This window comes from Corvus moneduloides, chromosome 1 (genome assembly GCF_009650955.1).
Source record: "Corvus moneduloides isolate bCorMon1 chromosome 1, bCorMon1.pri, whole genome shotgun sequence".
Lineage (NCBI taxonomy): Eukaryota > Metazoa > Chordata > Aves > Passeriformes > Corvidae > Corvus > Corvus moneduloides.
The window spans coordinates 6361371-6374834 of record NC_045476.1 but is presented as its reverse complement, the minus strand read 5'-3'; the positions used below and the strand labels follow the sequence as shown (position 1 = coordinate 6374834).

General features: G+C 51.3%; 1 protein-coding gene across 4 annotated transcripts in view; it reads right to left on the bottom strand.

Annotated features, from left to right (window-relative positions):
• Positions 1–2467: 2467 nt before the first annotated feature.
• Positions 2468–13464, bottom strand: part of GALNT11 (polypeptide N-acetylgalactosaminyltransferase 11) — a 55384-nt gene continuing 44387 nt past the window's right edge. For all 4 annotated transcript variants that reach the window (XM_032098843.1, XM_032098859.1, XM_032098850.1 and 1 more), the window contains exons 11-12: positions 5825–5962; positions 2468–3262 (exon numbers count right to left, since the gene is read on the bottom strand). In XM_032098843.1, coding sequence (XP_031954734.1) covers positions 3131–3262; positions 5825–5962 — 270 coding nt within the window. In that variant the 3' untranslated portion in view covers positions 2468–3130. The remainder of the gene's footprint in view (positions 3263–5824; positions 5963–13464) is intronic.

The window sequence follows — 13464 nt, the reverse complement described above, 5'->3', positions numbered from 1 at the left end:
ACAGAATAAATCAATTGTATATATTTTTCTCTTGATAAATAGCTGTATTAAATTGTTTCTTGAATATTTTTCTTCTCTTGTACAATATTCCAACATCCTACCAGTATTTGTCCTACAGTTTTTTCTGTTCTGTATAATAGTATCTAATGTTGGCAAAAAAAATACAAAAACACCACAAAAAAAAGAATTTTTTGAAGTATACAGAGTGTTATGGGTTTTGGAATTTGTGGAAACAGATTTAGAAGATCAGCATTTACGAATAAAAATATTTTACATCTATAAAGTGCATCCTCCTGTTGTCATTTGATGTGTCTGGTTTCTGCTTCTTCCACGACTTGTGTCTGCTTCCACCAGGGAGAAGCATTTGCCTTCCCTGTTCTCCAGTGCAAGCTGCATCCTAAATTTCACAGTGGGTGCCACATCCTCATCTCAGCCCAGCAGTTTGAACACTTAACACCCTGTCCAGTCTCCTCCATCCTGCAGGAGGGGGAGTGAGCAAAGGGCTGAGTGGGGTTGAACCTTGATGTTGCTGCTGTGATGTTGCTGGACTCCAGAGACATTCCCAGCAAGCTCTCAGCACAGTCCAGGCTAAAAAAAGGTTCCAAGACTTACCACAGAGCAGCGGGGAGCAGCCAGGCCCGAGCTGTTCCCTGGTGTTATTTTTATGGTGTACTTTGGCTGCTGCAGGATCTGTCTGCTCCTGTGGCGGCCACAGCCACCACCCACTCCAGGAGCCAGCAAGAAGGAGGTACTGGACACAGGGGCTTAAAAATCAGCCCCAGGCAGAGTTTCTTTCTTCACAGATAAATTCTCAGTATGATAGCAGGAAGCTGAGTGCTGTGACAGTACCTACCATGGGATGAGGCTTTTCCTTCTGTGCTTCCTATTCACCAAAGCCCCCAGTCACTCAAATACAGGGCAAAACTCCAAATTCCTGCTTACACCAGGTAGCCCAGCTCAGAACAGGCCCTGGCCCAGGGCTGGGTTTTCCCAGCCAAGATCTCTCACCTGAGTGATGGCCTCGCTGTGTGGCTGCACCATATCTGTCTGTGGCCAGGAATTCCCTGCAGGAGTAACTGACACCATCCAAAAGTCCATCACCTCCATCTGTTCCTGGAAACCGGCACTGCTCCCGGTGACAGCAGCCTCCCAATCTCCCCAGTGGGAGCAAAAGGTCAAAAATTCTCCGTGGCAACCAACTGAGACCGTAAATAAAGCAAGCTGCTGCTCTGCCTGTTTGAGGATTTGGTTGGGTTTTCTGATTTTTTTTTTTTTACTGTTTTTTTAAAAAGACAAGAGAAAGGCAACAGAAGAAAAGGCCAAGCAAGGTTCGTGCACAATGTGGCTGCCAACACAAATGTCACAGGAAAGCCCCACACACAGCTGGGAGCAGCTGTGTCAGCACCTGCTGCAGTCAGGGTCAATCAGACAGGCGTAAGTGAAGCTGCAGCCCATCCTTTCACCCTGGCAAGGACTGGAATTCCACACACAGCAACCACCCAGGGTGCCCCTGTTCCCCTGGAAGGGTCCACCTGAGCTGACACTGTGTTCTAGCCCTACCCTGTAAGCCCTGCCTGACTGCAAGAGTCATCTGGGAACTGATGTCAAGACTCCGGGTGGCCCTGAGCAAGGCACAGCACAGGCTCAGTTGATCAAAGGCCTGGGGTTGGTTTTAGAGGGTTTTCATGGTAGGAAGGAGCTTGGCTGGTGTCTTAATTACTCCCATTGTAATGCTTTATCTGGAAGAACTTCCACTTCAGCCAGTTGTTCTGGTTTTCAGTTAAACCTGGTACCTGGTTCTCCCTGCCAGGGGGTCACCCCCTCCAGGACGAGGGGAGAAGGCAAAGCAGCTGCCCTGTGGCCAGGCCACTCTTACCTGCTCCTTTGCATCCTCCTGCTTTTCTCCTCCCAGGTGCTGGCCCTGGCAGGCGGCTGAAGGACCAAACAGAGTCTGGCTCTGGCACAAGTGAATCTCCTCTCTGCAGAAAGATGTGGGTTTGTAATTACTCCAAGATTATCATCATTATTTGCCTCACACTGCCCAAAGTGTCAGTAACTGGATGCTGGAGTATTTGCGCAGTTGGAGAATGTTTCTGCTGCCCAAGTGGAAGGGCAAGGCTGTCCTGGCACGTCCAAGGTCCGAGCTGCACGCTCCCAGGGAAGGCGGTCGTGGTGGAGTGGGAAACAAGTCCAGTGGTGCTAAGAAAAGATACACTGGGTAAGAGCAGCTTTTCTCACACTGAAGAAGCTGAGGCAGGAAGTCAAAGACAGGTGAACAGTAAAATAAATGAAAACAGAGAAGTGGAGGGAAAAAAACAGAAATTACCTGTCAAGCCTTCCAAGATGTGAGGAAGGGAGAAAGGGAGTGAAAACAAGGGAAGGCCCAAATTGTGTGAACAGTAGTTTGCATCAGTGTCTAAGTTGGTGATTTCTGGTCCAACAGCTACAAAGAGTAAGGCCATACAAATTAATAAAAAAATGATACTTTATTTTAAATGCCACTACTGTCATGAGTCATCAAAATAGACTTTGCAATAGTTATTTTGTTTTAAATATGAGGTGATGCATGACAGCAAAGAACTTAAACTACATGAAATGTCCTAAAATTAAAAGAACTAAATTTAAATATTACAAATGACAATTTTCAGAAGATGAAAGGGAATAAAAATATTTTCCAGAAAAAGTAAAATAATTTTGGCCAGTAAACCCATACTAGAAATGTAAATTATTGAGATACTGCAGGTGAAATACTCAAGGAGGACTCCTTTCTCTCATTGTCATTTAGAACATCCACAAAGCTGAAATCTCACCATTTAAATTACATTGCTCTAAAGATTTCTCTTACGTAAAACCAGTCCAATAATCCAGGATCATCCAAGGAACTGATGATAAATTTCACTTCTTCGTGCAGCGGGGCTGCTGCTCTCAGTGTGTGACCAGGGACCAGTGACCACTTGGACCTTCCCACACTCAGCTCCTCAGGGCAGGGCATTTCCAGCAGCTCCTTGCGATGGTTGTGCCGGACATAGCAGCCAAGGGCTCCACACAAAACCCTCCAGAACGACTTCAGATCATGGCTGAAGGGGAACCAGGGCTCAGCTGAACTCTCCTCAGCCACCTCCTCGCTGTCTCAGCTCTCGAAGTTCCACTGCTGAGGAAGGGAGCCATCGCAGATGGCCATGGTCACGTAGCCCTTGTGGCTCAGCGGATCCACCACCTTCAGGCACTGCCCCACGGAGACCTGGTACAGGCGGTTGTTTTTCTAGAGCAGACAAAAAGACAGATGGAATTTATTTACTAAAACTTCTGTTCTCCATTGTCAAACTGGAGCTGAAAGCGATGCCCAAGGGGATGGGATGCTCCTTCCTGACAGATGAGCCTTTCAGCAGCCTCCCTGACACACCAGACCCACAGCAGCAGCAGAGTACAGCACACCCCATAACCACATCCAGACTTTGAAACAAAGGCTCTCACGTCCTCACAGGCCCCTAGTAGGGATTTTGTTTATACCACAGTGTTTTAATGAGGTGTAAGGATGATCAAACCCATTTCCCAGCACTGAGCAAAGAGAGAGCCCACAAGGCTGTAGGGGGGCACATTCTAGGTCATAGAATCCTAGAATGGTTTGGGTTGGGAGGGACCTTAAAGATCATTTAGGTCCAATTCTCCTGCCATGGGCAGGGACACCTTCCACTAGACCAGGTTGCTCAAAGGCCCATACAACTTTGCCACGAACATTTCTAGGGATGGGGCATCCACAGCTTCTCTGAGCAAACCTGCTCCAGCATCACACCACACTCACAGCAAAGAATTTCTTCTAATATCTAATCTAAACTTGTCCTCTGACAGTTTAAAGCCATTCCCCCTTGTCCCTCCATGCTCTTGTAAAAAGTCCCTCTCCAACTCTCCTGTAGCCCCCTTAGGCACTGGAAGGATGCTTTAAGGTCTCCCTGAAGCCTTCTCTTCTCCAGGCTGAACAGAGGTCCCTGCTGTGCATCTGACCACGCCTTAGCAGTGCCACTACCCTCAGCAGCCACATGCTGGGGAGTTGCCACATGTCGTGACAGGATTCATGCATGGTGGGTGTCCATAGCCAGGGCAAGGCCAAACCCCAGCCAAGAGTGAGAAGGAAACAGATCCTATTCTTTCATTACCCTCAGAGGACTATGCCATCTCCTATACCAACAGCCTGTTGCAGCTGTCTGGAAAGGGCTCTCTGCACAGCCCCAGCAGCTCCCATGGGCAGCCACCTCCTGCTCTCCTGCACAGAGGGAGCACATACACGGGAACAGCCGTGCCAGGCTCTGTCACTGCTTATGGCCATAACCAGATGTCCAGTGAAGCAGGAGGACATGGTAAGAAAACACAACACTCCTCCAAAATATCCCCTCAATCCAAGTCTTGTACCACAACTGACAGTGCACTGTTAGTATTTCCCTGTATCGATGACTCACTCAATGGATTTCCCCTTGTTCCAAAAGACTTGATATCTAAAGGGTCCCAGCCAGCTCTCATACACCTGATGGGAAAGGTGCCCCACACCTTCCATTTGCCTTTGCATGCCCCTCTGAGCCTTCTTCAACCCTAATTTAGCCTGAGAGGAGGTGACCAGCACATGCAGTACAAGCAAACTGCAATGGTGTGCTGACATTTTCCTGCTTCAGCTCCTATTCCCTTCCTAATCAATCCTAGCACTTGATTCACTTTCTTTTCTTGTGGATCACTGATGAGCACCAGTGTGACCCTGTTACAGATCCACCTCCCACAGCCACAGTGGCAATGGCCAGCTCAAAGCCCCCATGTCACACATGAAGCCCTGATTCCCCACCACCACCACCACAGGCATCACCAGCAGCCACATGCACCCAGTGTCAGTGGCCATTCTCTCAGTCCTGTGAAATCCCTGCCTGCCAACACAAGCTGCAGAACCCTCAATAACCTCTCATAGCAGAATTGTTCAGCTCACTGCTCTCACTGCCCCTGGCAGCTGTGGCACTGCTGGTGCAAGCGTCAGACACACACAACCCTGGGCTCACACAGTATCTGCCTCTGTATCTCCACGCCATCCTGGACTTACGGGACACCTCTTGGGAACTCAAGCTGCCAATGAGCAGCATGGTATGAACCCGAGACAGACTGTGCAGAGCTGTGCTGGAAGCACAACTGGCAGTGCTGGCAGGGCCCTCCCTCCCCTTTGTTCAACCATGTTTGTGCTACAGACTCTCTGCTAGGCTGAGGGCATGTTAGGGGCAGCCTCTGAGTGAGCACCCAGGAGACAGATTCCATGTGTGAGCAGCACTGGCTCAGTTTTGTGGAATTGGCCACTCCAGGCTTTAACAATTAAACTAACAAGATCAATTACAGGGCAGAAGCAACTGCTCTGCCCTGTGCTTCCTGAAGCACTAAGCATGAATTACCACATAGATGACTCCTGTCTCCCAGGCCTGCAAACACAACACAACAAAGCTATTGGATGGATTTTGTTCTCCCTGGCATATCCCAGATGAGCCACAGTGCTGTGGGTGGCTGTGACTGGCAGAAGAAAGGCTCAGTGGAGCTGCAGAAACCTTTCTATGTTGCAAAGGGCCTGCGTATCCCAGAGCTCAGCAAAAATCTTATTAAGACTGAAATGCAGCCATCAAAGCCTGTGCAACTTCTGTACAGGCTGCTTGAACCACGGGCTGGGCCTGGTACTGTGCAATTACCTTGGTACATCTGAGGTTTAGTCACAATTAAACTCAACCCTGATGTCCTGTTAGGGCTACTGTCACTGACTGAGACATTGACTACAAGTAATGAGCCATATGGCAGCCTCTCCACTTACCCCAAATGTCCACTGCTGTGAGCCACCAGAGCCGTGGCATTTCATGAGACGAGGGGGATCGGATGAGCGAGTTTCCGAAACATCCAAGCAAAGCAGATTATTTAAAATCAGCTCATGATCCTCATTGTAAATCCAGACCTGAAAGAGAAGACAGAAAGACATTTATTGCAATGTTTCAGGGCAGTTTCCTTGAATCTTCTGTTCACCTACAGAGGTGGTGCTTCAGCATCTGGATGTCAGAGATGGGCCTTGCAGTAAGTGGTGAGAACTGAATGCAGCCCCCTTCCCTGGGGCCCACCTGCATGAAGCAGGAATGCACTGAAAGCAAACTCCTCACAGAAGATTTTCTCTGTGATCACACTGAAAACCACTGTCAGCTCCAACAAGCAGCAAGGACACACTCAAGCTGTCAGTCTGTCCTCTCCCACATGCTGCTTGAGCAGAGCAGGTATTTTTACTCTTGGCACAGAAAAGTGTCAGGCACCTTCAGTTGCTGCCATTCATGCCCACACCCTGCTGGTTCTGTGGGCTGCTCTGAGCAAGGCACATCTGGCACAGCAGGACATTCAGGGAAGCAGGAACAGCAGCCTGGTCCAACTGCAGGAGCTGCTGGTCCTCCCTCCCTTGTTCAGCTCCTTCAGGCCAGCAAAGACCTAGGCCAATGTCTCGGTTTTGAAAGACAGGTGTCTGCTAAGGAAGGCAGAGGCCCCCCTTGAAGTGGCAGATATAACCCCTTTTCCCTCCAAGTTATTATATTTTGAAATCAAGAGCCTTTAGGCGAAGATGTGGGAAATAGGAATAACAGTTCTTTACTATATATATATATATGTATATAACCAGTCAAACAAAACAACAACAACTATGGCAGTAACAGCAATCACAAACCCAGTGCCAGCCTTCTCGGCTGTCAGGCTATTTCCCCTCGGGTGCAGTTCCGCTCGCAGCCGGCAGGGGCGCTGGCGGCTCCCGGTGAGCAGGGCAGGTGCGATGGTTCCCCCGCGGCTGCAGGGGGCGCTCCGGAGCGAGCTCGGGACACACGCGGCACCGGTGCCCTGGGATCCCGGGAAGGGATGGAACAAAGGCTTCACAAACCGCTGGGCAGTTGATCCCGGGCTCTCAGGAACAGCAGGCTGGAATGGCAGGGACGAACGCAAATCCCGGGTGGCAGACGAGATGTATCCAGATGGGAAAAACCCACGGAGGCCCAGGCAGGCAGGGCGAGCAGGGCTACAGCGTAGCGAAAGCTCGAAGCAGCAGCGGAGCAGGGCAGCCACAGCTCGGTCTCCAGCAGGGCAGGGAAAGCGGCTTTTGGGGTCCCGGCGTTGTTTCCAGCAGGAAGAAAGAACGGCCAAAAAGAAAGAAGCAGCAGCTCCTTTCTCTGCAGCTTCTCTCTCCGGACGTTCAGAGCGAACTGAACTCACACCCAGGTGTAGACAAAGGAGTAGCCAGGTCCGCCCCACTCCCCTTTTGTCTTTCTTAAGTACAGCTATTTGTCCCCTAGCAACATGCATATGGGAGAAAATTCCTTTAACAGAGAAAAAAACAGACTAAACTAAAACCCCAACATTATCCACCCCGAATTTTTTCCCATACTAACATGTTACATGAAACTTAACTTTTTTAACCATATAAATCTATGCATTACCCAAATTATATACAAATATACATGCTGATACTGATACAAGTACAGAGCCATGGGTAGTTCACCCTAAAACAAGGTCCCCTTGAGGTAAGCATCGGGTCTCTCCATCCTTTTGCATCACCCACCAGGTGCAACCTGGTCCCTGAGCAAAAACAACCCCACGGATGGGTTTGTCTTTGCTCAAGGCAGACTTTACCCAAACAGTTTTTCCAAGCATACCTCTCATGTGCACCACTGGAACCTTATCCCCGTCTGTTGTTTGTAGGGGTTCAGATTGGGCAGGGCCTGCTCGGCTGGTGGAACCTCGAGTGTTAACTAACCAGGTGGCTCTTGCTAAATGCATCTCCCAGTTTTTGAAAGTCCCCCCACCCAGTGCCTTCAAGGTGGTTTTAAGCAGTCCATTACACCGCTCAACCTTCCCAGCTGCTGGTGCATGGTAAGGGATGTGGTACACCCACTCTATGCCATGTTCTCTAGCCCAGGTGTTTATAAGGCTGTTCTTGAAATGAGTCCCATTGTCAGACTCGATTCTCTCAGGGGTGCCATGCCTCCAAAGGACTTGCTTTTCCAGGCCCAGGATGGTGTTCCGGGCAGTAGCGTGAGGCACAGGGTAGGTCTCCAGCCACCCAGTGGTGGCTTCTACCATTGTGAGCACATAGCGCTTGCCTTGGCGGGTTTGAGGCAGTGTGATGTAATCAATCTGCCAGGCCTCCCCATACTTGTATTTGGACCATCGCCCACCATACCACAGAGGCTTCACCCGCTTGGCCTGCTTGATCGCAGCGCATGTCTCACAATCATGGATAACCTGGGAGATACTGTCCATGGTTAGATCCACCCCTCGGTCTCGTGCCCACTTATAGGTGGCATCTCTGCCCTGATGACCTGAGGCATCATGGGCCCATCGAGCTAGGAACAGTTCTCCTTTATGTTGCCAATCCAAGTCTATCTGCGACACCTCTATTTTCGCAGCCTGATCTACCTGTTTGTTGTTACGATGTTCTTCATTAGCCCGGCTCTTGGGGATGTGAGCATCTACATGACGGACCTTCACGGATAGCTTCTCTACCCGAGTGGCAATGTCTTTCCACTCTTCAGCAGCCCAGATTGGTTTTCCTCTGCGCTGCCAGTTTGCCTTATTCCACCTTTCCAGCCAACCCCACAGAGCATTGGCTACCATCCATGAATCAGTGTAGAGGTAGAGCTTTGGCCACTTCTCTCTTTCAGCTATGTCCAGAGCTAATTGGACAGCTTTGAGCTCAGCAAATTGGCTCGATCCACCTTCTCCTTCAGTAGCCTGTGCAACTTGTCGTGTGGGGCTCCATACAGCGGCTTTCCATTTCCGGCTAGCGCCTACAATTCGGCAGGAACCATCAGTGAAGAGGGCGTATTGTCTTTCACTCTCTGGTAGCTCGTTATATGGTGGGGCTTCTTCGGCACGTGTCACCTGCTCCTCTTCTTCTTCAGAAGATAACCCAAAAGTCTCACCTTCCGGCCAGTTCGTAATTATTTCCAAGATCCCAGGGCGACTTGGGTTTCCAATTCGGGCGCGCTGCGTGATGAGGGCAATCCATTTGCTCCAAGTAGCGTCGGTGGCGTGATGCGTGGAGGGAATCTTTCCTTTGAACATCCACCCCAGCACCGGTAGTCGAGGTGCCAGGAGGAGTTGTGCCTCTGTGCCGATTACTTCTGAGGCAGCCTGGACTCCTTCATAAGCTGCCAGGATTTCCTTCTCTGTGGGAGTGTAGTTGGCTTCAGATCCTCTGTAGCTTCGGCTCCAGAATCCCAGTGGTCGGCCCCGAGTCTCACCAGGCACCTTCTGCCAGAGGCTCCAGGACAGACCCTTGTTCCCGGCTGCAGAGTAGAGCACGTTCTTCACCTCTGGTCCTGTCCTGACTGGGCCAAGGGCTACGGCGTGAGCAATTTCCTGTTTGATCTGGGCGAAGGCCTGCTGCTGTTCAGGGCCCCAGTGGAAATCATTCTTCTTGCGGGTAACCAGGTAGAGAGGACTCACGATCTGGCTGTACTCGGGAATGTGCATCCTCCAGAAACCTATAGCACCTAGGAAAGCTTGTGTTTCCTTCTTGTTGGTCGGCGGAGACATTGCTGTGATCTTATTGATGACCTCAATGGGAATCTGACGTCGTCCATCTTGCCACTTTACTCCCAGGAACTGGATCTCTCGGGCAGGTCCCTTGACCTTGCTCTTCTTGATGGCAAAACCAGCTTGCAGGAGAATTTGAATTATTCTCTCTCCTTTCTCAAACACTTCGGTTGCGGTGTTCCCCCACACAATGATGTCATCAATGTACTGCAGATGTTCTGGAGCCTCACCCTTTTCTAGTGCAGTCTGGATCAGTCCATGACAGATGGTGGGACTGTGCTTCCACCCCTGGGGCAGTCGGTTCCAGGTGTACTGCACGCCCCTCCAGGTGAAGGCAAACTGAGGCCTGCACTCTGCTGCCAGAGGAATGGAGAAAAATGCATTGGCAATGTCAATAGTGGCGTACCACTTCGCTGCTTTGGACTCCAGCTCGTACTGGAGCTCCAACATGTCTGGCACGGCAGCGCTCAACGGTGGAGTCACTTCATTCAGGGCACGGTAGTCCACAGTCAATCTCCATTCCCCGTCAGACTTGCGCACAGGCCAGATGGGGCTGTTGAAGGGTGAGTGGGTCTTGCTGACCACCCCTTGACTCTCCAGCTCGCGGATCATCTTGTGGATGGGGATCACAGCATCTCGATTTGTCCGATACTGCCGGCGGTGCACTGTCGAGGTGGCAATTGGCACTCGTTGCTCTTCCACTTTCAGGAGCCCAACTGCAGAAGGATTCTCAGATAGTCCAGGCAGGGTGTTCAATTGCCTAATGCCCTCTGCCTCCACAGCAGCAATCCCAAATGCCCACCTGAGTCCTTTTGGGTCTTTGTAGTAGCCATTCCGGAGGAAGTCTATGCCCAGAATACACGGGGCCTCTGGGCCGGTCACAATCGGATGCTTTTGCCACTCCTTCCCAGTCAGGCTCACCTCAGCTTCCAAAAGGGTCAACTGCTGTGATCCCCCGGTCACCCCAGCGATGGATACAGGTTCTGCCCCCACATGTCCCGATGGCATTAAAGTACACTGTGCTCCAGTATCAACCAATGCATCATATTTTTGTGGCTCTGATGTGCCAGGCCATCGGATCCACACCGTCCAGAAAACTCGGTTCTCCCGTGCCTCTTCCTGGCTAGAGGCAGGGCCCCTCTAGCCCTGGTTATCATTCTTTCCCTGGGCGTACATGCTCGAGGTACCTTCAAGGGGATCCGACATATCATCCTCCCTTCTGTAATGCCTGGCAGCTCGGTCACGGGAGGCTGAGGCTACCTTCACCTTAGCGGAACCCCCTCGGTTAGTGCCTCCCTCCTTGAGTTCACGCACCCGCGCTGCCAGGGCAGAGGTGGGTTTCCCATCCCACCTTCTCATGTCTTCCCCATGCTCACACAGGAAAAACCACAGCTCAGCTCGTGGGGTGTACCCTCTCTCTCTCGCAGGGGGACGACGGGCTCTGACTTGGGGGCCTGTGACTCGCACTGGTGCCACGCTGACCCTCCTCATCTCCTCCCTCATCTCCTCCCTCATCTCCTCCCTCATCTCCTTCATCTCCTCTTTGAGGTCCTGGACCACAGCAGAGACATGAGCTTTTAGCGGGCCATTGATCATGCTGTCATAATGCCTGAGCCTGTTGGCAACAGAGCCCACTGTTTCTCGGGTATTGTCAGCATCAATCGTTGCAATGAAGGTGGTGTATTGTGATGGCCCTAGCCTTGCCAGGTTCCACATCATCTGTCCTGTGCACCTGACCTTATCGGGGTCATTATCATGCTGTCCATCCTTCCCAAAGAGTACCTCTAATATTGCCACCTCTCTTAGCTGTTGGATCCCTTGCTCGAGTGTCTTCCACTGCATTCTATGATGATACTCCTGCATTCTTTCTTTGTGAATGAACCTTTCTCTCACACTCATTAAGAGCCGCTCCCAAAGAGAGAGAGGCCCTGGCTCCCTCACAAATATCTGGTCCACACCTGGGTCCTGGGTCAACGATCCCAGATACCTTGCCTCACCACTATCCAGTTGCACACTTGTGCCCATAAGGTCCCAAACCCGAAGCAGCCAGGTGGTATAAGGCTCACGCCCCCTTCGCACAATGTCGTTTCGCATAGCACGGAGACTGTCGTGCGACAGGGACTCAGTGATGACTTCTGGCTCTGGCTCTCCTGCTGGTTGTGAGGGCCCTGGTTGCCCATCATCATTGACTGGTCGTACTGATTTGGTCTTATACTTCCTCCTTTGCACAGGGGCGACTGCTGCTGGCTGTGGTTGTCCTTGTGGTTCAGCTGAAGCCTGGATGGTTGTAACATCCGTGGGTTCCACTGCTGCACCATCGGACTCACCCTCTTTGGGGCAGGGAGAGGGTTTTTCACTAGCTGAGGAGGTGTATTCCCTTAGCAATTGGCATATCTCCTGGCGCACCTGGCCCATCTCCTGGCACATCTCCTTGCGCACCTGGCCCATCTCCTGGCACATCTCCTTGCGCACCTGGCCCATCTCCTGGCATATCTCCTGGCGCACCTGACCCATCTCCTGGCATATCCCCTGGCGCACCTGACCCATCTCTTGGCACATCTCCTGCATCCCTTTTGCCAGTACCCCCACCCAGTTTGGGTAGTCCATTTCTGAGGTGGACTGTTGGGCAGTATCAGTCTGTGGGGCGGGATCTCTAGTGTCTGGGGCTGTGGCAGGCTCTGGCTCTGGGGTAGGATCTCTAGTGTCTGGGGCCGTGTCAGGCTCTGGGGCAGGATCAGGCTCTGGGGTAGGAACTCTACTCTCTGGGGCCATGTCAGGTTCTGGGGCAGGATCAGGCTCTGGGGTAGGATCTCTAGTCTCTGGGGCTGGTGTCCGGGTAGATATCCAAGCCAATCTCAACTTATCCTTGAATGCTAAATAGAGTAGGCCTATCAGCAGCAGATGGTTAGTATTCAGAGGGAATTTAAACCCTTCGAAAATTGATGGGGTGGGCCCAAAGAACTGGTTGAGGGGTTGGGGGAAAACTTCCCCTGGTGTCATTTCCTCACAGAAGGTACCATTGTTAACATAACCCCAAAAACATGTGCTCAGTGTGTGATAGCTGTTTATCCATGTGCCCACATTCCGGAGGAAGTTAAAAACCCATGAATTCCTCACCTTCTCGACCCATAACGCAAGCTGGATAACAGCAATGGTAGCCTTAGCCAGAGGACCCATATTCAAGTAAGGAGCTGCAAAGGGGAAGAATATAGCCACGGCCACATGCCACCCGAACCAGGGTAAACTAGACCACATAGTGCTGCCTAACAAGGTTCCAATATCCAGCACACAAAATAAAGTTATCCAGGAACTGTTATTCCTTTTTCACCTCTATCTCTTAATGCCCTTATGCCCCACGTTGGGCGCCAAGATCTGTCTCGGTTTTGAAAGACAGGTGTCTGCTAAGGAAGGCAGAGGCCCCCCTTGAAGTGGCAGATATAACCCCTTTTCCCTCCAAGTTATTATATTTTGAAATCAAGAGCCTTTAGGCGAAGATGTGGGAAATAGGAATAACAGTTCTTTACTATATATATATATATGTATATAACCAGTCAAACAAAACAACAACAACTATGGCAGTAACAGCAATCACAAACCCAGTGCCAGCCTTCTCGGCTGTCAGGCTATTTCCCCTCGGGTGCAGTTCCGCTCGCAGCCGGCAGGGGCGCTGGCGGCTCCCGGTGAGCAGGGCAGGTGCGATGGTTCCCCCGCGGCTGCAGGGGGCGCTCCGGAGCGAGCTCGGGACACACGCGGCACCGGTGCCCTGGGATCCCGGGAAGGGATGGAACAAAGGCTTCACAAACCGCTGGGCAGTTGATCCCGGGCTCTCAGGAACAGCAGGCTGGAATGGCAGGGACGAACGCAAATCCCGGGTGGCAGACGAGATGTATCCAG